Here is a 24,450-nt window from a genome sequence, read left to right as displayed (position 1 = left end):
AAGTGGCTTTTTTATTATAGCCACAAAATCAGCCTGTCTTTTTCCATATCGTTTTGTTACTGTTCACTTAGCACAATCCAGTTATGTTTGATTTAGGTCTGATCATGGAAGTCCTCCCATATCTTCTTCCTTGCCAATGTGGTCATTAGAATGTATTGTCTATGAGCCTTTCTCTCCCCAGTGGTAGGAGCACTACATTGCACCATTTCTAAATGTCAGCACTGTTACAGCACCCTATGATAAGTTTAGGCTATAATGATCAATACCACTGACATAATAATGCATATAAATGTATCATAAATGTGTAATAAATGTCTCATGGCTAATGTTTTAGGCACTACCATATCTTTTGCTTGTCTCTCTTCAAGCATTATGATGCATCACCTTGCAACTTGTAAAATCATACTTGGCTTATGCTTGTTTAAAGATAAGCAGATATTTCATCATAAAAGGGTGTAGACCTGGATTTTTCTCTTTTTTTTGAGAGTCTCTGTGAATTTAAGTGCATTTAAACCGGCTACAAATATTCCAAAATTGTACACTGTACAAAAGCCTTCTGGTCTTGTCTTCCTCCAATGGGCTACATTATTAGCCTGTATACAATTTTACAAGCTATGTGATAGACACATATATTCTAACTTCTATCATGATTTTAAATATGCACTAATTTACAGTAGGTGCCTGGATTAGGCTCGTATTAGGCCTATCCTAAACAGAACCACTAAACTGAACTAAACTGCTTCTGCCAACTGTGCTACTACAAAAACAAACACAAAATACAACAGCTTACAACAGGCCAACTCAAGACTACGACCCTGTTTTCAAAAACATCAAAGTAAATGGAATGGAATGGAATGATTGTATTTGTTTTCCGAGCTGATCTCATGAACATTCTTTTTTCCGAGGTCGGAATTTTTAAAGTCGGGTGAGTGTGTCTAGGCCTATCTGTAGTGTTAATTTAGTGATAAATGACCTTGCCTATTTGTAATGAGACTGAAATTCGCCTCTTGTGTTGTTGCAAGGGAGGCCGTCGTGGTTGGAGAATATGATAGTGATTTCCTCTATCGGAAGTCAGAATTTCTGAATATCCGATGTGGCATGAAGACCCTATAAAGAAATGAAATACTCTGCCATTCTTGCCAGATAGCCTAGGCTATAGGATTTCAGCAACTCAACAGTCTGGGGTCTTATTAATTGTGTGTTTTTCATTCCAAGAGGCACCCAGTGTGATGTCTGGACTGCAGGCAGGCCATTTTAAGTAGCCTGGGTTATTTTACTATGAAGTGCCTACTATTATAATATTTGCAAAATGCAGTTAGGCCTTGTTTTCCGTGTCCGACAGATTAACAACAGAACATCAAATAACAACCAAAAAAGGCATGACACCTCTCAACAGAGATAATGAAAGTGCATATGTAGAGCTGGTGACAATTTGTCATCCAGCCAACCAAAGTCTTTTTTTATTTTTTAAAAATCCAGTTTATGGAAATAATGTGATAATACAAAGACATATTTACACAGATACCTTCACATAGTAAGTAGGCTATGAATAATCAACAGAAAATATACAAAACATAATTAGTTAAATTATAATTTAAAAAAAGTTAAAAGATAAAGGACAATCTTCACTCCTCTTTAAAGGCCTTAAAAATATTTTGGTAAGTCTTTATCGTTTTTTTTTTTTTTACAATTGACGCTCATCCACCGACGTGTTTCCGTCATCGTACGGTTGCAAGAGCCTTTTATTCTTACAGCGACACCGTGCGGTACAACTTATGTTGGCTACATAGGCTACAGTAGGCTCCGGGGCCGACATGTGGCCGGGATACTTTCTGATCCGTGCCGAATTTACAGTTACGTGCACCCGGATAAATCTAGTTTCCATTTTCGCAGAAGAGATGACTATGTCTCTTGAAATCAACTGAAAAATCAGATTAAAAACAACTAGCTAGCTTGAGAGCTAGCAAATCCGTTCAACGGTAAGTCTGGAAATCAATTCAGTTAGCTGGCTAGCTAACGTTATATATCTGCATTTAGTCATTAAGAACTTTTTACTTAGCAAGATGGCTAGCTTACTTTCAAGCACTTGCACGGGCCTGCTAATGGTCTGCTAACTAGCTCGCTAACGTTAGCGGGGAACCAAGGCTGTCGCTAGTCAGTTAGCTACAGGCACTTGTTTTCATTTTTTAACCTTTGTAATAGTCACATTAATCTGATCAAATTAAGCGGAACATGTGTGATCACTGCTTGTGCTCTTTGTGGACCCAATCATGTGACCGGTGCATACATTTGAGACTTGAAGTTAAGTTTTGTAAAAAGCAACGTTACACTTAGGCTAGCCAACTAAGCTAACGTTATCCGATGCTACTTCGGCCCTACCAACTGAGTTGAAAGGTCACGTTAGTTTACATGTGGCAGGGTGCAGTTAGCGAGCTAGTGTGGATAAATTGTGTACCCTTCATCAGTGACGAATTAAGCCTGCAATGGCTGATGCATATGATAACAGGGAACAACATGTTTAGAGTCCATTAAGGGAGTCGTGGATGTCTATGCTAGGTGTCAAATTCGCCATGTTTATTGCAGTTGAGGGAGCCTGGCTAACGTTGCTGACAGGGATGGCAAGTGCTAACTTAGCATAACAAATGTTTCTGCAACAGTTTGGTATCTACCTTCATAACTGCTTAGCACTGTTGCACCATTGATTGAAATGCTCACCGGTTAAGTGTGTTTGTTGATTGTTCACTAACACTGGATAGCTGTAACTGTTGAGATAAAGGTTATTGCGCCTCGGCGGTCTATCATTAGTTCCCTAGCTAACGTAAGCTAACGATAATATTACCGTGTTACGTAGAACACACATAGTAGCCTACGATAGCTGTCTATCGTATTATGTGTGTCTGATGGTATGGCTGTTGATAAATTCAAGTAAATGTGTTTTAACTGCCTAACTTTAAGTCGTTATGTTGGTAGGATTGGCTACCTTACAAACAACAACAAACGTTAATAGCTAACCGCATGAACAAGAAGGGACAACGTTAGTTGGTAAACATTGCTGCAGTGTGTTAACCCTCCTTTTGTGTTCGCGGTCAAATATGACCGTTTGATAATTATTTTCTCAAAAAATATTGTTAACTTATTCTGATTACCATGAGGCATCTGAACACACAAAACACATGCTGATCATTTTCATAACAATTTGAGTGTTTTATTTAACTTTAGAACACCCATGTGTATTCCCGGTCAAACATGACCGGCCATTAAAAATGAATGGGTGAGAAAATGGTCAGTGTATAAAATTTCAGGCACAGTCCAGGCACATACCTATTGATCAGATGGACTGTATGTGTGCTTCTGTACATTAAAATACACACACACAAACACACTCTCACTCCCCCTCTATGCCAGCCCCCACTGGAACCTTTCCCCAATAGAATCTTCCCCTTTCTGATTTGCATGAGCTCAGGTCAGTGAGGCCTGCAGCCATACATAGCAAATGGAAGTTCAAAACTGGTCATATACAACATAAGAGTTGAGACAAAGGTCTATCACAACATTAGATGATAATATATGTGTTACTATGGGTGTATAACAAGTTATAATGCAGCGGTCATTTTTGACCGGGAACACAAAACTAGTAAATATGAAATGAACACAACAGGAGGGTTAAGCAAGAAAATTGTCGCTGTTCATTTGATCTATCACTGCCAATGTCTAAATGAACTGGCTAGATTAAGGATAACTTTACTCTCAGCTTGTTCCAACTGGCATTTGTGTCATCATGTCAACGTTACACTGATCTGTGTTGATATTACTGGCGCCTGATTGCCTCTTGTACATGTCAAACATATTTTACTAAGTGCATTTTGAAGGTCTTGTGTTGTGTTAACTTAAAATGCAAAAACACACTGCGCATCACTTAGTGCCTGAAGCCAACTGTTGATATATACCAGTGTTTCTCAAAGTGTGCTGCAAGCTATCCTAAGTGGTCCGCGGCCAGACGTGGTCAAATGCAATAGAGATTAGTTGTTTGCAATATTGAACCAACTTGTATTTAAATCCAAACAGTTCAGCAATACTGCCTATGTAAACTACGCCAGTTTAAATCATATGAATCCTCTGACACAATAAGCGAGGTGCAAAAACCATAACCAAGGTGGTTCACTGAGTAGGCCTATTGTGTAATATACTGTTGAAGTAGGTCTACTGTTATTTTTCTTTTTTAGCTAGGTGGTCCATGAGTTTTTTTTTTTTTTTTTTTTTTTTTTATTATTAATTATTATTGGTTAAGTGGTCCTTGGTCTGAAAAAGTTGATATGACTGATATATGTTAATAAACTTGAAATTGAATTAAATTAACAACACTATAGCGCAATAACTTTTTTTACTGGCCCCTACAGCATCCCACTTGATATCAAAAGGAGGGCTCATATCCAAGATGACTGGTGGTGAGTAACATAAATGAGAACCATGCTCTGGTCAAAGTCTTGGTTGCCCAAAAAAGATGCATACAATAATTCAGTATATTATGCATGGAAACTCTACGCTGAGGTGTGCTTACACTGCTTTAATCATCACTGCACCTCGACAGTCAGTGCTCTGCATTGAAATTTAAAATGTGCCGTTGGCCCACTTGGTCTACATGATGCAGTGATCAAGTTTCTTGAATTGATACTAGTTTGTTATTTGTAGCTAGGAGTGAAACACTTGAAATTCTCTATGATGTGAAAATCAATCATTTTGAAACTTCTTAAAGGTGTCCCTTCCATTTTAATTATGTCAGTAATTAGTTAATTAAAAGTATTATATTTGTAATGTAACCAAAAGAATGTTTTATAACATGTTTTATAACGGTGGTGTGTAGCCATGGCTTATAGATAGATAGATAGATAGATAGATAGATACTTTATTGATCCCCAGGGGAAATTCAAGATTCAATTCAATTCATCAGCATTCATTGAAACAGTCTTCTCTGAATAGTGATGAACAGGATCATCTTGCATTTTTTAAAGCTTAAATGGAGGCTGATATCCATTCAATTTGTCATTTTGCCACATAATTCCACTTTACAGTCTCTGCCATATCTCCAAGGGTGGCTTTGTGATTTTATGTCAGGATATCCCTGTTAAACATTAACTTGTGTTGTACTGTAGGTGGGCAGAGTCCAGAGGATTCGGTAGATCCAGACCCAGAGCACAACCAGCGTTGCCCCATCTGTTTGCATACTCTTGGGCAATCAGATCTAGGTGTCCCTGAAGGCTGCAGCCATGTATTCTGCCTTAGCTGTATTATGCGCTGGGCTGAGGTAAGACTCTTCTCCTGGCCATGTGTTCATCTAAAGCGGTGGTGTCCCAGGTTTGGGACGGACCTCACCTGGGGCTTGGGTGGGATGCACCGACTTACGTCAAGGGGGTGCAGGTTGAGGGTGACCATGAACATAAACTTTAAACAATAAACTACTTCAACTACTATTTTTATATTAGCTGGTAATCTGTTTGGTTAAAGCAAAGTCTATAATTACATTCAGCAAAGCTGTTGAAACATAGAAAAAACATAGAACAAACATCAAACAATTGAAGCCTCAACAAGCTGTACATTTATACATTCAAGTGATTGTGTCCTTACTGCCAAAAGGGGTTTAGGAAAAAGGCGTATTAGCTTGCGCTGTTGGTATGAATCCCACACAGTCAGTGCTGGTCCAATGGTGTCCAAAGTCAAGCAGAACAAAAATATTCTTAATTTACAAACTTGCTTAATCCCTATAATGCATATTGTTTGTTAAATGAAATAAATAATACCTTTTAATAGTGTATTATTTTAGACAAGCATGATGAGCATGACCCTGGATATAATATTAATAATAACAAGTAAAAGGTGGCTCAACAAACGGTAAAGTAAACAAAATAGTTGTTAATTGTTAATTCAATAAAAAAAGTAAGACATTAACAGAACAAAAAAAAATGTATATCAAGACTTCATTATCTTCACTTATTTTAATAACACAAGCATGTATTTTCTGTATTAAATTCTTGATATTCTATCAAACAACTTGTCATATCAAGTCCTAATCACATTGTTTACTTGAAAGATACAAAAATGTGATCATGTATTTGCAAGACTATACTTCTATGACACTCCTTATCCCTTTCCTATTAATAGGCCTCATTCAACAACAACCAATCTTTTTTTTTTATTATTTATGCGAGAGAAATATCCTGAAACTCTAGATTCATGGATGTGTTATTAACTGCACATTTGATGGCTCTGAAATGGAGGTACTGCTGCAGGAAGTTGAGCCGTCATATTTCGTAGTACCATTAGTGGATATAAAATAAAAAAGATGCATAATTGATGTAAATTGAGGTGCCAAAATATTATTAAAAATATAAATTTAATTTTGTGTGTCCCACCAGATCATATTTTGACGGAACAATGCAGGCAATGACTATGCAGTACTATCAGTAATTGTTTGCAAAGAGAGCGGGAATGCATTGTTTAGCAATATTCATTTTTTATTTCTTAGTGAAACCTAGAATCCTATTGAGACATAGCTCATCATTTTTGACCTTGATAAATTATAAAAGAATCTTTATATTTTTATCTCCTCCAAACAGCTCAACCATATCAACTGGTTTAAGTAAAAGTCATGGCCATCTTATTAAAGATAGTCACCTTTTTTGTGTAGAAAGGTCAGAAGCACATAGGAAAAAGCATGATTACATCATGAAATAAAATGTGTACTTTAAAGATGTTACTCTTACATTTTCATGTCTGCTTTGTTAAGCAATATTCATTTTTTATTTCTTAGTGAAACCTAGAATCCTATTGAGACATAGCTCATCATTTTTGACCTTGATAAATTATAAAAGAATCTTTATATTTTTATCTCCTCCAAACAGCCCAACCATATCAACTGGTTTAAGTAAAAGTCATGGCCATCTTATTAAAGATAGTCACCTTTTTTGTGTAGAAAGGTCAGAAGCACATAGGAAAAAGCATGATTACATCATGAAATAAAATGTGTACTTTAAAGATGTTACTCTTACATTTTAATGTCTGCTTTGTTAAAGTGGAGACATTTCACGGTAAAGCTGGCAGACTCAGTGGCTAAGTGAACAGACTTGCCTTGCAAGCACCAATAACACCTCAGTTGGTACTGATGAAAGCTAACCAGCATGCTGGATGTTGGCAGTTAGAGTGCGGATCGGGCCGCAAATTTCTGTCCGAACCCGGCCCGCGTCCGACAGAGTTGCGTCCGAACCCGACCCGAACCCGACAGGCATTTTCATTTTTATGTCCGAACCCGACCCGAGCCCGACACAGATGATGCCTCAGTTATTCCCATGCTAGTGATTAAACGTTCACGTTTGTGGATAGCCTGTCTTTTTAGCCCATTAAACGGAACACACAACAAATTGTCTACAGAATCAGATGAGCGTGCACGCACGCAGGTCACACACAGCGCACACACAGCGCACATTAACACAAGAGGCCCAAGCAAGCATAGCCTAAATAGAATTCTTGTCTTACAATTGACGTAAAGTCTTAAAAATGAACTGCAACAGTCGTTGAAACTACAGTGCCTCTGTCACTGATCCATATGCAGCATCGACGTTAATTGGGGCAACTCGAGGAAATCCTCATCCAGTTGAACGAGATGACCTAGCCTACCGGTAGCCTATGTCTTTACCACAGTATGCAACGCAAATAATCTTAAAATCTCCTGATAGGCTAACAACTTTTTTTTAACATCACCCAAGACTGCTTATGTGCATATGTGCGATGTGCATAACCTTTGTTTATGTAGTCGTGAGACGTGACAACGCGTGTGCATTTCAGGCGGCATGCCTGAAATGCGTTGTCACGATAAACAAATCTTGCACACAGGAAGAAAGCTATTCTTTTTAGGTCTTTTTTACATTTTACTTTATTCTCAAAAAACAAACGTTTGCATCATGTAAAGCAGACCTGTTGGTTACCCAACATAATAAGAAATTTAAATGTAAAGCTTCCCATGCATATCGCCCCCATGTGTCCGAACCCGACTACAATTTCTAAATATTTGTCCGAACCCGACACGACCCGTCAGGTCCCGTCGGGACCCATCGGGCTAGGGTCGGGTAGCCACACTCTATTGGCAGTATATTTGTATTTTTAAGTTGTAAAAGCTGTTTTTGCATATCTGAGAAGATAATGGATGTAATTGTATTTATGTTCCATTTGTGTTCTGTGTAGGTGGTGTGCTCTTGTCCTGTTGACAGAAGAACCTTCAGTGCCATCTATAAATGGGATTCCCAACAAGGTTACATTAAGGTATGCCAACTACCTCTTATTTTTATGTATTTTTTCTACAAAATATTACCAATGGTTTATAAACAATTTCTTTAATTCCCTTCCAGATTTCTGTGGTGTCAACAGGCCTGACGAATATCAATGCTGACATGAGTAAAGTCATAAAATGGGAAGAGTAAGTAGTGTAGTTGTATGTAAATGTATATGTGTATACCGATTCCTTTAAAATGACCTTATGTATTCAAAGTACAATTATGTTGAACCTTAGGAAAGAGAAGAAAGGGAGAATTGACAACGCCAAAGCTAAATGCCTCATCAGAAAGGGTATGTTGCTCTTAATTCCATTAAAACAAAACATTTTTTCCCCCATGGTTTGTGGTATTTGCTAAATCACCTCTTTGATATTTAATTGTACAGTGTTAGTATTGATCACCGAAATTTTCTTCCATCTAGGTGACTCTGACAGGACTACTGCTGTGAGGAAGAAAAAGGTTTGTTTTGTATTTCGATGCATTCTATTTTTGATACAGTACCCATATTTTCAAATGCATGGCCAGTCTTTTGTAGGAATTGGTCTGCTGGATATTGCTTGATGTACTCATGTGTACAGTCCCAAATGTACATGTAACACTGACCTAATTATTCACTGAACATTTGTGAAAGCATCGAGCTGTGGGTTTGAACACAGCTGTTGCCAAAGTAGAGCCAGTGAACAGTTGATTGATGTCACCAGCCTCTAGACAGCGGACAGTGCATGACCAGAGTTTGTCACAGCTGCTTATGATCTCGCATGTGTCAGGATCAGACAGGGACCCAGGCATGGACACAGAAAGGCTCGCAGGTACAACATGAACTGGGATTAAGGAAAAACAGAGCTAAATGTAGGCAGGGCATGTTTTGATAGTGTGAAGTTGTTGTCAATCGTATTTGCCCTGTTGACTGAATTAAAATGTTTGTTTAGGCCAGACAAGGATTCTGCTGCCCACGGACAATTCCCACACATCCCTCTTCCCCTTCACCCTCCCAGACAGGAGTCCCACTTGTTGCACTAACCCCCTTAATGTGAGTATGTTGGGTAAAATTGGTCAATAACTACAAATGGTGTGTTGGTACATTTGTTGCAATGTTTTTGAATTTCATGTCTACATCATAGCATATATACACAAAAAATAAATGTATAAAGTAGTACCATATTACTACTTTTATTTTATTTTTATTTTTTTGCTGTTGTTAGTGCTGGACCTTTCATGTTGTCTGAAGAGGAACCTATTGATGAGGTTCCAGAACTGTCTCGGATGGAAATTCTAGACTCTCCATGGTTGTCTACCTCTGCGCCTGTAGCCTCCAAAGGTCTTTTGCGGTGAGTGCTTTTGGAAATGTTATGATGCATGTCTGGAGACAGACAGTGGGATGTTAATGGTTATTAAGTTTCATTGTTTCGTTATTTACAGGCATTCTCCCCATCCCCATATGTGGAGTGGCAAGTTGTTTTCTGAGCGGTCTGTCTCGCTTGTGTCTACCTCTCACGTACCGCTGGCTTCAGGGCAGTTGGGTGAGTCTAAGCAGCAATGCCTGAAATGCAGTAGTACTTCAAGAGTAAATGATCTTGTCCTGCTTGGAGTTGTAGTTCTTCAGATGAATGCTGTTTTTGCAATCTCATCGTCTATTTTTATTTATGTTTGACAAGGACAAGCAGTCTAGTAGAGTGTAGTAGTTCACCCCTCTCTCTCTCTTAGTCTTTCAGGGAAGAGTTTGTGCAGTCACCTGTGCGAAAGGAGAGGATAGGAAAGGCAACAGAACAGCTGGTCCCAAAGGCTCTGGTAAGCAGCAAACCAGGAGATCATCTCGTCACAACAAAGTTGAGGAATCTGCAGCCTCCCAACCCTCACAGTCTGATTCTGAGCCTTCCTCCTCTGATGATGGGTCGGGAAAAACGGGCAAAGTCTCACAGTTGAGTGAGGTGACTCCTACGACAAGCAAGTCGAAAAAGGCACCTAAGCAAAAGCCTCGATCAAAGCGGAAAGGAGGAGGGGGAAGAGGAAGGGGAAGGGGCCGTCGGCAAGCACCAAGTAACCCAGTAGAGAGTGAAGAGGAAGAAGAGGAGGATGTAGAGCAGCAGAAGAAAGAGGAAGATCAAGAAGCAGCTCCTTCAGAAGAGGAAGCGCCTGAATCTGAGAAAAGGCCAGATGCAAGCCCCAGTCCAACTCATGATTCTAATGACCAAGTGGTGTCCGATCATGATTCTGAGATTGAAGAGAAGGATGTCGATCATCCTTCAAGTCCTCAAGAAGGTTCTGTTGAATCGCCAGACACCAAGGGAAATCAAGAGATTGAAATGGAGTCAGTGAATGGTGCAGAGTCTCAGGATGGTCTTCGGGACCATTCTGAGCCTGCATCTCCACTTGTAGGGAACCAGAGCCCGGGCATAACCAGCCACAGCCCTGAAATGTCGGAGGAAGAATTAACTTCACGTGAGGAAACTGAAGAACCAGAAAGCTTAGCTTTACCCGGTTCTGTTGAGGATGTGGCAGAAGCAGTGGAGATGGCAGAGTCCCAGACGACAGAGGAACCACAAGACATAGATATACCTGACGAACAGCCAATTACTGATGACGCAGACGAGGTTACATCAGAAACGGACCTCCCTGAGGAGAAACCCAAAACCAGTTCTGGCAGTGACGAAGAACCTGAACAGAATCTGTGTCCCTCAGATACAGAAGTGGAAAAAGACCCAGAACTGTCAAATACAGAGGCCTCAGAGCAAGACTTCCATCAGGACAACACTGATGCTGTCCCTATGGACTGTGACTCGTCACGCTCAGATTTTGGTGACCCCGTTTCTAATACACCGAAAGAAGATGATGACATTGAGAGTGTTGACACAGTGACCCCATCTCTTTCTGTCAGCCATACCTCAGCAAAGGAAGAGAGTACAGAGGCAAGCCAAGATCAGAAATTGGAAACCACAGAAGAACAAAAGGGCCCAGATAAGGGGGGACAGGACAACCGTCAACGCAGATCACGGTTTCATTCACCTACTACAACCTGGTCACCCAAAAGAGAATCCAGGCGGGAATCATCACGGAGATCACGTTCAAGGGAGCGCCACCGTGGTGCTAGCTCCCCATCAAGGAATCGTAGCCGAGAACGAGATGGTGATCGAGGCAGTTCAAGGCGGCATCGCAGCAGGGACCGGAGCCGCGACCATAGCAGAGACCGGAGTAAGGACCACAGCCAAGAACGGAGCAGGGACAGAAGCAGGGATCGGAGTCGTGATCGAGGGAGAAAGAGGCGCAGCAGAAGTCGTTCGAAAAGCCGATCAAGGTCCAGGTCCAGAACTAGACGTGGTCGTAGGAGTTCTCCTGAACGTTCTGATCATGGGGGACAGTCCCCAAAGAAAAAGGATTCAAGGGACAGTTGGAGAGGTGGCAGAGATTACCGTGGAAACAACTGGAGGGGTGGAGCAGAAAGGCAGGGCCATTTACCCAGTAGGGATACAAATACCTCGGACAATGGCAATTTTCCAGAGCGGTCACCAGACAGGGGTCGATCGGAAAACCCAGACTGGGTAAAGGAGAGGATTAGGCCAGAGCCTGAGCCTAGAGATCGAGAACCTCGGTGGGAAGATCAAGGAGGAGATTCAGCCTCAGACAACTGGACCCAGGGCGATCGGGGTCAGAGTGGCTGGAGTTCAGAGCGAAGTGGAGGTGGTCTGGGTCGTGGAAACTTCTGGTCTTCCAGCCAGCAAGGTGAAGCAGCAGATAACCGACGACCGCCCCGGAGTTTTCCTGGACCGGCAAACAACTCAGGGAACGATGCGTACAGCCGCTTCAATGAAAACCGATTTGGTGGAAGGAGGAAGATGGAACCAGACTCTGGTGATAATCAGTTGGACCGCTCGGGTTGGTCGTCCGCTTCCAACTGGGCGGTGCGAAGGACACTTCCAGCTGATGTGCAGAACTACTACTCAAGAAAGGAGCGTGGGCCAGGCACTGGAAGTGTATGGAACAAACCAGAAGAGGAGCAACCAGCAGCAGGTATTCCTAAAACTATTCAGAAATCCTGTGAGTGTTTGTCTTTAATGATTTAAGTTTACTGAGTGTGGAATCAAGAACTTTAAGTAAGGAAGCTAATCCAAAGACGTTAAAGGAGAACTCTAGACTAAGAATAACCTAGGGTTTATTTATAGTTCCTGGAGCTCTCCTTTAATTGTTATACTTCCCTGACATTTCAGTTAATAGGAAGTATTCAGGAAATATTACTTAATTATGATGTATCCTTTCGTTTTATCATTCCTTTATTCTCTTCCAGATCCTGCCAAAAGTGAGCCAGCCCCCCACCCACCCCTTGAGGCTCCGCCTGCCCCTGTGAACGTGATGGCTCCCCAGCTCAATGTCCTTGGTTATCCACGGTACCCAATTGCTCAAATGCCCCCTCGTGGCCCGCCAGTCAGCCTCCAGCCTCCCCCCTTTGGGATGCCTGCCCATGTTCCTGTACACATGCACCCTGCTGCACCTCTCCTCCAGGTGCCTGCAGTGGCTGCCCAGGGTCTGCCCCCGCCTCCACCACCACCACCTCCCATCCAACAGGCTAGTCTAACAGCTATGCAGGACAAGCTGCAATCACAGGTTTGTACCATGAACATGGTGACTATTAATGTAGGCAGTTTGTCCTAAAAATGTATGTTAATTTGTTTAATATATTACTGCTATAGTTAGCATGGCAATAATAGAAAATGATTTCACTGCCCATATTTACATTGTCTGGTCTCAAACGTCCTGTAGTAGTTCTGTCCTAACACTAGTTTGCCCCTATTCTATCTAGGCGATGAGTGTCATCCCAGGTCTTGGTAAGGCCCCCTTCCCACTCAATCCCATCAAAGCAGCGGGGATCCTGGGCCAGGTACCTCCCCAGGCCATGCCCAGTCTGGCCCAGCCCTCCTCCACCACCCAATCGTCCACACACAGCAAGGCCCATGCTGACAGCTCCAAAAAGGAGAAGGCGAGTACTTTTTAAATTAGTTTTGGAAATTTGTTGTAGCAATTCCATTCTTCCACCTTTTCGATGATCTCTACACCAAGAACAGAATGCCCAGTGGAGATGCTTGTAAAGCAGACACAACAAAAGTTTTTTTTATTTGTTTTTTTTTTTTATGTGCTGGGATGCAGCAGTTTTTGATAAGCTTACTTGTACTTTCAGAAGATCCAGATTCAGGAAAGAGCCATTACTGAAGTTAAGACAGCTATCAAGCCATACTACCAAAAGAAGGATATCACCAAGGATGAGTATAAAGAGATTGTGCGCAAAGCTGTTGAAAAGGTATGCTTGATCCCTTTTTCCAAACCTAGTATTTTATGTTGTATTTATTTGTTCATAATATTCACACTATTTCAAATGATGAATAAGAAAAATTCCACCTTTTTGCATGTGCAGATCTGCCATAGCAAGAGCGGAGAGGTGAATGCTGATAAAGTGGCCAATCTTGTGAAGGCCTACGTGGACAAATACAAGCACAGCCGCCGGGGCAAAGCAGACTAGTGTTGAGAGGGGATTCCATCGCCCCTCGGCGCAAGTGCAATTTCTTTTCCCAGCAAGGCCTCCCCACATGAGCCCAGTCAACTGGATTTCCTGTTTTCGTATCTCTGAACGAATCAAGATTTTTTTCTATAGATTGAATATTTTTGTTTAAAGTGGATTTGATATAGCGCCGAAGCCCTTTATTTGAATAAGATGCAAAGGGTGTGTACTACTGTAAATCCATCAAGACTCCTTTGCAGTGGGGCGGGGGGGGGCGGGGGGGGGGGATCTGGAGAGGGGAACATGGCATTTGGAGGGAAGACCCTTTGCTTGACATGGTGGTCTTGGTTGTAGCGCAGGAGAGGAGAAGGACCTAGAAGGATTCTGAGAAACTGTAACGCCCCTCCTCCCTCCCTCCCAAGGCTGCAGTTGACTGGTACGAGTGGGCCTGACTTTACAACTGTGTGCCCAAGGACCTTTATCAAAACGCTGCGGCTCAAGTCTTTATTTTTTTCTTTTTATATATAAATATATATTAATTATAATAATTTTGATGAAATCCTAAAGTAAATGTGCATTGCCTTTATTCTGTCACCGTAGCTGCAGAGCAGTGTGCTGGTTATGTCTTAGTGCAGCTGTGTCTGAGACGTGATTAGTTGCCATTTGGTTGGGATCAGGTTCCCATGCCAGCTGTTAGGTCTGTGGGGGGGAACGAGGCAGATCAGGTGGTTGCCTTGGCCACAGTCGACTGTGCTGTATAACCACTGTTCATGTGTTAACCCCCCCCCCTCCTCCTCCTCTCCCCCCCCCCCAAAAGCAATGAAATAAATTGGCTGCTTCCATGATACTACTTGTATGAGTTTTTTTTTTGTTTGTTTGTTTGTTTGTTGTGGTTTTACTTCTGCTTTTTAGCTCATGATCTCACAAGGCCTTCTCAGATAAATGTCATTCTACAGTATATCATTTGGTCTGTAGCAAGGGAACCATAAATCAGTTTGAGGTCAAACATTTTCTTTTCTTGACAGGATTTTGATAGTAATGTTTACATTAGAAGAGTTGCGGATGCTCTATCGTTGAATTCAATGGGACGTAGTGTGAGTTGCGGGAGGTAAGATTGAGTAAGAATGAGGAAGATAATTTTGTTAACATGAAAATATTTTTTCATTGTTACTCAACTTATTTTTAACTTGTGTTTATATATTGTAAGTCACTTTGGACAATTGCATTTGTCAAATACCGTAAACAAGATGTCACTTCTGGAAGAGGGCAACACAGGGAGGTGTTGTTTTACCTTTTTTCAGTTAAGCTTTCTTGTTCCCCCATCTCTACTACCCTAGCACTATTCTCTCTTCCCATTGCTTACTGTTCTCTCCTGTATGTCTGCTCCTTTGTTAGAGCCACTATGTAGCCGTGGCCCACTGGTTAGCACTCTGGACTTGTAACCGGAGGGTTGCCGGTTCGAGCCCCGACCAGTGGGCCGAAGTGACTGAAGTGCCCTTGAGCAAGTCAACCAACCCCTCACTGCTTCCTGAGCGCCGCCGTTGAAGCAGGCTGCTCACTGCGCAGGGATTAGTGTGTGCTTCACCTCACTGTGTGTTCACTGTGTGCTGTTTGTGTTTCACTAATTAACCGATTGGGTTAAATGCAGAGACCAAATTTCCCTCACGGGATCAAAAAAGTATATATACTTACTTATACTTACTAGTATGTGGGATGCAGTTAGCCAGTCAGCAGCTTCATTCAACCAAGAATCTTTATCCCCTCTCTTAATTTTTTTTTCATGCGTATTAAATGGCCAATATCAGCAAGTGTATACTGTGTCTCAACCGAGGAGAAAGGTGCATGGATGACCCTTAAGTGCACACGAGAAGTTCACATACCCGTTAAGAGCAGTCATTGGAAGTGTTTGCACTGGAGGATAATCCTTCCTTTAACTGACCTTACAGGTGGGTCTAAAAAAAATTAGGATATCGTGAAAAAGTTCATTTTTCCCCTTAATTTAGTTCAAAAAGTGGATCTTTTATATATTCTAGAGTCAGTGGTTACAGCTTACAGGTCATGAAAACCAAACATGAGTATCTCAAAATATTTGAGGTTATAATACAGAAATGGCAGTTTCCTGAGCTAAGTCTGGTTCAGTAAACACAACCACAATCATGGGAAAGACTTGATAGTTGTCCAAAAGGCACTCATTGACATCCTCCACAAGGTCGGTAAGCCACAGCAGGTGGGCAGGGTGTTCACGGAGTGCTGTATGAAAGAATATTCATGAACAGTTGACTAGAATGGAAAAGGTGTGCAAGCAACAAGGATGACCGAGAGAATTGTCACGCAAAGTCGATTAAAGAACTTGGGGGGGGAACTTCATAAGGAGTGAACTAGCTGGAGTCTGCATCAAGAGCCACCATGCACAGATGTGTCCAGGAAATGGGCTACAAAAAAAGCGTATTCCTGTCAAGCCACTCCTGAATCAGAGACCAGGTTAGAGCGTCTTACCTGGGCTAAGAAGAGACAGAACACGACCATTGCTCAGTGGTCCAAACTGCTTTTTTCACATAAAAACAGAATTTGCATTTCATTTGGATATCAGGGTCCAATCAATGTCCCAAGAGTCTGGAGGAAGAGTGGAGAGACAGAATCCAAGTTGCTTGAAGTCCAGTTTGATGTTTCCACAGTCAGTGATTTGGGGTGTCATGTCTTTTGTTGGTGTGGTCCTTAGTCTAACATTTTGAGATACCGGTTCTCATTTTTGATCATCAAGATAACAACAAAAATGGCTTGACATATTTCACTTTATATCTAATTAATTAAGAATACATGAAAGATCTACTTTTTGAACTAAATTAGGGGGTAAAATGAACTTTTCCACAATATTCTAATTTTTTGAGACTGCACCTGTACATTTTGTAACACTTGTACACAAAAGTTATCACATCATGACTGACATCAGGGGATTCTAACAAACCATGATTTGTGAGTTTTGCAAACTGCAACTGTACATTTACTCTTATACAACTCCACTGGTCATATGGGAGCTTGCACCATCATACTTCTCATCACTAAATAGGCCTATAATTCTCTCGCTTTACATTTCAGAGTTCATTAACAATTTGGCCATACCATGTTCCAGCACCTGGCCAGTTGTATGCAATGACTATACTATCAATGGTTGCATGCTGCTGGATGATTTCAGGAATGGATCCTCATCTTGTGTGCATCATGTGTATTACCCTCAAACAGCTACAAAGGACTTACTATAACCAGGTATAGCTAAGCAGCATTTTCTGCAATACCACGCTTGCAAACCTTAAAAGATGACTTCCTGCAAATTTTGAGTGGTCTCAGTGTAAAAACGACTTATGTTGGCTGAGGTCACAAAATACCTTTTCCACAACAATCCAGAGGAGCATGTTCTCCCTGGGAAATGGGATACTGAGGGAATAGGATAACAAAAAGACATCCTGTTTTTTTGGCAACTGCTCCCGGCATTACCTGCATGCAAAATGATGGGGTTATGGGATACGTCTTTTTCAGGTTGAAAACCCCTTGACTAAGTGGTATAGTAGAGCTCTTTCTCTTAGGATGTACTATGGAGCCTTAGGTTTGGCTTTCAGTGGTCCAATATTTAAACATGAGGAGGGGGACTTTACTGTCCTCTGCCTTATAACATGCCAGCGCCTCCACCAATCTAACTTTGGTGATGTCTGAGAACACTAATGCCTCCTCATTAACTTACCAGTGTACAGCATATAGAGCCTAAAACTAGATTAAGGGGAGATCTCTTATTACAGATCTTCAATCAATGATTTCCAGTATCACAGGGAAAGGAGTTGAAGTACAGTATGGGTTAGGACAAAAACATCAACAGTATAGGTGTTTGTGGGCACTGAACAGTGCACAGTAAAATACAAAATCACAAGACTCTGCATTCATTTTGCCCACAAGATAGTGCTCTTGCTTCATAAATGTTTTTATAGGGACTTACTTCATGCCTATGAAGACAGAACATCACACGATTTCACACACTGAGATGAGGAAGCGTAGCAGGCATTAAGCAAAGTGAGCCACCAGACTCTACTCTGTCAGTCTCACTGCGTCTGCACTGATGCACCCCAAGATATTCTTTGCTGGGATCTGCCCTTTCTCCATCGGCCGCTTCTGCTGACAAGGCATTACCATCTTGACTCAACTTCACTCTTGTCGTGACAAAATTAAGTATAAAAGACATAATACAATAATATTTATTTATATTTTCTAGATGCATCTATCGCTTTTGACTGCATTAATCATGGTAAACTATTTATTAAACTACAAGAGTAGTGCAAACTAGATGGGGCAAGACAACATCAGTCCCTTTTCCAGTTCCAGAGATAGAGAAGGTGGAATATTGCCATCAGTTCTCTTCAATCAGTATGGATGATCGTTCTGATACGTTAGAAGATATAGACTGGATGTATGAGGATATTACTCGTCTGTTCTATGCAGATGATTTCATTGTTATGTCTCCCTACAGTGCTGTCCTACACCTGGTTAGGGTTTGTTCAAAATATAGGGGGCAGTATGTCAAATTCAATCCTAAAAAAAGTGTTATTGATTGCCTGAACAAATCGCAATGTAGGTTTCCCCTCTTTTTACTTGAAAGAGCAAGAGTAATATGGTGACCGAAGAAAGATATGGGGCACATCATCAGGGATGATTCATGTGATGGTGATGACATACAACACCAGCTCTATAAATTGTATGCAAAATTGTAAAGCATACCTACTCCACTTCATACACCTCACCTATGGCATTAATTTAGTAAAGCAAAGATGAATAAGATTAAGGTGACATATAATGATGCACTTAGAATCTTGCTGAAGTGTTCAAGATGGTTAAGAGCTAGCCATTTGTTTGGGACCTGTAATGCACCAACCTTTCATGCTGCAGATTCATGTCAATTGAGTCAAGGAATGCAATTATAATGGCTTAAACTGATCTTGATAATTCTTCCTTCTTTTGGAAACATTGGAACAAACATCTGAAAGTCTTAAATCACTGTAGACAGTCATTTGTATTCCTGTATGTACTCATTATGTAATTTGCAGCCACTGGCATGCAAATTCATTATGTTTGTGTTTTTTATCTGGACTTTGTCTGTAAATAACATTATATAAAAGTTATATATATATTAGCCAAGTCAGAGTCCGTACCTAAATCTCGATCGAAATGCTGAAGCCAGGTGTCTCAACCTTACTCAGTTGACTGAGTTCTGCAAGAGACTATCGACTTCCGAGGTTCACATAGTCTTGTGAAATCCGAGTTTTTATTCAATCAAAAACTTTGTTAAATAGTGAAAAGATGTCTTGTCTCTTTGTTGGTGTCCATTAATTGGTATGTCTGTATTACATATGTAGGCTTAAATGTACACTGGATAAAATGATCTACCCTCCCCCCCCCCCCCAAAAAAAGAAATATATCTTTAGGGTTCACAAACTTCCAAGCAGCACTGTATATTAGTTTTGTCAACATTTTGATTTTCTGATACACAACTGTGCCACTCTGTGCCATGGTTTTAACGTTTGCATATTGAATAAAGGGAAATAAAGAAAACTAAAAGAAGGGTAAATTACACAGTACGTAAATGAAACATTGCTTTGGTTGAACCTTCACCTGAGTCTGAAACAGATGTTCTGCACCACAAATATGCAGACAAGCTTTATTAATGCTATGAACATAAACAAATCAAGTTAGAAAAACAAAATCCACAAACAAAAAAATTACGCACCACTGGCACAGTGCCGCACAGGAAGAAATATGTGATGCAAACGTGTTCGCTAACAGTAGTTCCATGACAAACAAACGAGAAACAAAATGGGGAAAAGAAAAAAAAAAAAAAAAAACAGGCCAAAAATGTTCAGTCTTTTATTTAAAAACTATAAACAGTCACCAAAGTAAATAAAGCCAATCTATAACAGACTGTTAGGTATATGTATATTCGCACACCCTACTGACACTGCAGAAATGGTGATGGGGAGGGAGTCCCCTGCTTGGATGCTAACACAACAGGCAGTTATAAATGTTACACAACACACCGCAGAGAGGAGACAGTCTGAGAAGCTGGGAGCCGGAATGTGGCATGGTAGTAAGAATGAAAAAATAGTACAATAAAACTCCACACTATATTAAGATAGAAAAAAGTAGTGAAGAAAATATCATACCTGCACATAAAGCAAATAACACAGGAGAAAACCTGTATAAAACTCCATGTATTTAAACCAATTTACAAATACAAAAAGAATTTGGTACGAGCACATAAGCTCGTACTATGACCAAAAACGTTTACAGTGGATACATGTTAAGGGGGGCAGGAGAAAAAAAAAAATACCTTCAATAGTTTTTTGTTTGTCTTTTTTCTTTTCTTCTACAAAAATGACATGAGATATATTATTCCATACTCTTTCAGCCAGCAAAATGAGTTCTACAAGGTTTTAAAATACAAAAAAAAGGGAAAGAAAAGGAGAGAAAAAAAAAAAAAAAAAAAAAAATCACAGTTCCACAAAAACTGTCCCTCCCCACCCACCCCCGAACTTTACAGCATCAGTACCTTTGCAGAAATATTTACAGGGTTTACGTACATTCATCCACTGCTGAGTATAGAATCACATTTCATACAAGTAACCAGGGATCATAAAAAAAATACAAACAAAAAACTCCCCTAAGTGAACCTACCAAAGTAATGCTATTATTCCACAGAGTGACTCCTCCAGTGGCTGCAGCGGCATGAAAGAGAATTTATCTTCTTTTTTTATACTTATTCACAAGTATTTACAAGATTTTTTACTCATTTAATCATATTGGTATTTATTTCAATAATAAATAAGTGAAAATATAATCGGCTCAAGTAAGAAAAAAACCAAGCTATCAAGTTCTAAAGAAAACAATCTAGCCAGTCGTCCACCTGCGACCTACCCCCTTTACCCCGTTCCCCACCCATCCCGTGCCCCCCCCCCACCACCACCCTGCATTCACGCCAGAGCCAGAACCTTAACTGGGCCGCCACTCATCCAGGATTAGAAAAAAATGTGCTCGTATCTGGAGACAAGGAGTAGAAAGGTGGCTTGATTGGAGAGTGAGGAGCAGGTGGCTGGTTTCTGAGTGGCTGGTGGAAGACCCCATGGCAGTTTGTGTTTTTTTTTTTCTTTTTTTTTTCCTGTTTTGTTTTTGTGGGTGTGGGCAGGAGGGAGGGAAGAGATGGGTGTGATTGTAGGGGTGGTCCAAGCAAACTGAGAACTGAAATGGAAGGGGGGGGGGGGGGGCCTTGGGAAGCTTTGCCCAACGTGGCCACCATGAGACTTGTTCGCCAGCACTATGGGAAGTGTGGTTTTCCTCTTTTTTTCTTTAAATTCTTTTTTTTTTTTTGGGAATTCAGCTTGGCTCAAGCCTGTAGGGTGTGAGTCAGTTCGTAAAGGCATTTGGCAAGCGTCGTGGAGACTTCCATGTTGCTGAGCGCCAGGACCGACAGGTGGCACTCATGTCGTTTTACCAACCTACAAATAAACAAGTGTCAGAATGGAATCTCACATGTATACCTTCACACCTAAATGATTTAAAATTTCAGTCCTTTTTCATGTTACCAATGTGCAAATGATGAAATAATTTTAGTTATTAGTTTTTATTTTAGTATTAACTGCATTCTCTTACCTTCGCCCATCGTCTGAATACTTTGCGACGTTCTTTAATGTTAAGGCAGCAGTTAGTCGTATGTGTTTGGTCATTGGTCCCTCTTTGTCATCCTGAGTAAAGAAAGAATTATCAAATTAATCACAAACATATAAATGAATGTTATCAGAGGTCTGTGAGGGGCACCGTGGTGATACGTACAGTAAAGTCTCTGAAGACCAGGTTCCGTGACCCCCTGCGTAGTGCCATGAGGGCGGCACTGGGGTGATTGACGATAGCTTTCTGTGCTCTTGGGGTCGGACTGCTGGCAGCCACTGGTGGAGACCTGTAGAGAAACAGCAGCAATCTCTCAGTCGGCAAGTTCATTTAAGCTCCCTTGGGGGACTGCTGAAGTGTTAACCCTGGGGTGCTGGAAACCAGGAGAGCCATGAACATTAACAAGCGCACATGGTTTATTACAAGAACCAGACATTGCAAAAAGACGGGCTGACACTGATGCCGTCACACAGCACTGGTTTCTGAAAGGGATTATCCTGTCGAAAAGCAATCATTTGGAATGCTCTGCTGACAAGGGCTAATAAATGTTGAGAAATCAATTTTCTTTACACGACTCGGCTTTTTAAATCCGACTTCACTCAGATCATTTATTATTCTGACTGGACAGTAAAAATTCACCCATTTTTGTTACAGCTTTCAAATTCACCTAGACTAATCACATGCTTAATGACTTGAACACACAATGGCAATATACTTTCATTCTCATTGCACCAAGATTAAAATGGACAAAACATTTGGACAGAAAGCAGGGCAGTGGGGTACATACTTGGAAGTGTTCTGATTGCCGCCTTGCCTCTGCTCCTCCAGTTTCAGGCCAGCGATTAGAGCGTCCCTTGAGCAGTGCTTGTCCTGTGGACAGCCGTAACCAATACGTTTAGAGGGCAAATCTGAAGACTGACTGAAATCTAGGCCATCAAGCCTTTAGAAGGAATGTGAACGGGCAACAGACTGCAGGAAAATAATTGAAAGTGACAGAAGAAAACCAGTGACGTAGTATGATGAGGTGAACTTGCCTGTAAGTGAGTGATGAAGGATAGTCTTTGCCGTGAGAAGGGTTCACAGCCTTCCCAGAGGCATTGCCCAGGGTACACCTCCTTCCCGCCATGTTGAGTGGCGGCATGGTAGAACACCTGAGATGGTGTCTCAAACCACCTGCGGAAGATATGGTGGAAGGTCAGGGAGAGCATGGTCATATAACAGCCCCTTAAAATAGCTTTAAGGCAGGGGAAAAAACATCAGGAGGATCCACCATCTCATCCACAGGGATTGAAGCCAAAAAGATAAAAAACAGAAAACATTTTCTACAGGCCAAAGTCAACAGGCCACAACCAGGGTTGTTTAGGGGTTGTGTGTGTTGATAGCTCACTCTAACAAGCTGACAACAATGAATTTAGGCCATCAACTATCAACATGTATTTTGTACCACATGCCCCTGAAGAAACACATATTTCTCTTGGTTTCCATAGCGGTCATGATCTAAATCGACTGATATCCGCCACAGCGACTGAAAACTTAAATCCCTGCATCCACCCACCGTTTACAGGATTGCCAGAGACACTTGAAGTTCTGGCCAGGTTTCCGGGCCTGCTCCTGGGGTACCGCTGTGGCCTGTGGGCCTTCCAGAGACGGACTGGGACTGCCACTGCTGCCCTGCAGGGGCTGGGGCACCGCGGGGGCCACGGGCATAGCTGCCGACACCGACTGCTGAAGAACCACAAAACAACACCAGACAGTTGAAGACCGACCTCAGTTGCAGGGTCACAGTCTCATTCAGCGGTTTGAAACCTCTGGGGTGTTGTAGCCCACATGCTGAATCTAGGCAATGGAATTTAAGACTTGACAAGAAATCTTTGAGAGTTAAATGAGCCTTTTCAAATGGGTTTTGCAGAGTGATTCATATTGGCTTACACAATAAGGTAGTCAGACTGGTCACAAGGCAACTTCCTGAGTAGCCAGGCCAATAACCTGGCTCTTCATTTAGAAATATTAAGAGTGCCAGTAGTGATGCAATTATAATGATGCAATATAAAAGTTGTTGGAAAGTTCAGAAAAATGTGGCACAAACGTGCAGCAAATGATTATCTTGGCAGGAGAACGGATTAATTTCACAATGCTACTTTCTGCCAGATATGTACTTTCTATCGTGACCTACATCGCCTTAGTTTAAACACGTTAACACTGAGGGGGCAAGTACTGAGAAGTCAACTCCCTGAGTAAAATCCACTGTGATTAATGATCAACAACAGTCCCTACAACTGGCAAAGTCAGCCCAAATCCATACAATTTCAGTTTCATTTGTTTGATTTGATAAACAAGTTTGCTAAATTTATACTTGTGTCTTTTAGTAGCTGGCAACTGGAGCCATCTGTTAAACTGCAGATAATTTATGTACATGCCAACTACCAGAAGCGGCACCCCCTTTCCTCAAATCATGAAAACAAATAAGCAGAGGCACGGCATCTAGGAAAGCACCAAAACGACCACATCAGCACTCCAAGCTGTGATTTCACAGAGGGCTCAGCACAAAATGAATAACTAATCCAACACAGAAACACACAGACACTGGCCACAAGGGTTAAGTCCCTTTGAAAGTTGGGGGAATTCACATCATCTGAGGCATAGGCTACGTACAGTAGTTAAGTCACTTCATTTGTGCTGAAGAACATTTTCCTGCGTACTGATGCTTCAAAGCTTTGGTTCGGTCTTGTTCCTATAGGCTGCCTACAGAGTCTACCTTCTATTCACTACTGTTTCAAGTACCCATGAAACAGAGGTAGGACTGAGGACAATTCCTATCCGTATCAGAAAAACTGCTCTAGGGCAGGACACTATTGCTGTTATTTTGAATAAAAAGAAGCCAAAATAGAAACCATGAGTTCTAATTACACAAGAACGCATTGATAATTGAGCTAGGCCATCCCTAGC

The 24,450-nt window shown here is 41.3% G+C and overlaps 2 protein-coding genes across 6 annotated transcripts in view; one reads left to right on the top strand and one right to left on the bottom strand.

The window, feature by feature from the left end:
- The first annotated feature begins 1,773 nt into the window (after positions 1-1,773).
- scaf11 (SR-related CTD-associated factor 11) lies at positions 1,774-14,653 on the top strand. 3 transcript variants are annotated; one of them, XM_042078739.1, is made up of 15 exons: positions 1,774-1,979; positions 4,398-4,445; positions 5,151-5,302; positions 8,233-8,310; positions 8,397-8,464; positions 8,558-8,613; positions 8,743-8,780; positions 9,251-9,351; positions 9,524-9,649; positions 9,741-9,841; positions 10,026-12,326; positions 12,601-12,917; positions 13,114-13,290; positions 13,489-13,608; positions 13,723-14,653. In XM_042078739.1, exons 2-15 carry the CDS (start codon positions 4,436-4,438, stop codon positions 13,825-13,827), a joined length of 3,750 nt encoding a protein of 1,249 aa, XP_041934673.1. In that variant the 5' UTR covers positions 1,774-1,979; positions 4,398-4,435; the 3' UTR covers positions 13,828-14,653. The 3 variants fall into 3 exon arrangements, with proteins under 3 accessions (XP_041934673.1, XP_041934674.1, XP_041934675.1); XM_042078740.1 differs by lacking the exons at positions 1,774-1,979; positions 4,398-4,445; positions 5,151-5,302; positions 8,233-8,310; positions 8,397-8,464 and adding an exon at positions 9,023-9,130; XM_042078741.1 differs by lacking the exons at positions 1,774-1,979; positions 4,398-4,445; positions 5,151-5,302; positions 8,233-8,310; positions 8,397-8,464 and adding an exon at positions 8,953-9,130.
- Positions 14,654-20,921: 6,268 nt separating this feature from the next.
- arid2 (AT rich interactive domain 2 (ARID, RFX-like)) overlaps positions 20,922-24,450 on the bottom strand; it is a 32,369-nt gene continuing 28,840 nt past the window's right edge. For 2 of the 3 annotated variants that reach the window (XM_042078272.1, XM_042078273.1), the window contains exons 17-22: positions 23,060-23,229; positions 22,539-22,677; positions 22,292-22,374; positions 21,670-21,793; positions 21,490-21,581; positions 20,922-21,335 (exon numbers count right to left, since the gene is read on the bottom strand). In XM_042078272.1, the coding sequence (XP_041934206.1) occupies positions 21,224-21,335; positions 21,490-21,581; positions 21,670-21,793; positions 22,292-22,374; positions 22,539-22,677; positions 23,060-23,229 (720 nt within the window). In that variant the 3' untranslated portion in view covers positions 20,922-21,223. The remainder of the gene's footprint in view (positions 21,336-21,489; positions 21,582-21,669; positions 21,794-22,291; positions 22,375-22,538; positions 22,678-23,059; positions 23,230-24,450) is intronic. The other variant, XM_042078274.1, reaches the window with a different exon arrangement.

The sequence above is a fragment of the Alosa sapidissima genome, chromosome 22 (genome assembly GCF_018492685.1).
Source record: "Alosa sapidissima isolate fAloSap1 chromosome 22, fAloSap1.pri, whole genome shotgun sequence".
NCBI classification, from domain to species: domain Eukaryota; kingdom Metazoa; phylum Chordata; class Actinopteri; order Clupeiformes; family Clupeidae; genus Alosa; species Alosa sapidissima.
The sequence above is the reverse complement of the archived record's forward strand: the minus strand, read 5'-3'. Positions and strand labels throughout refer to the sequence as shown.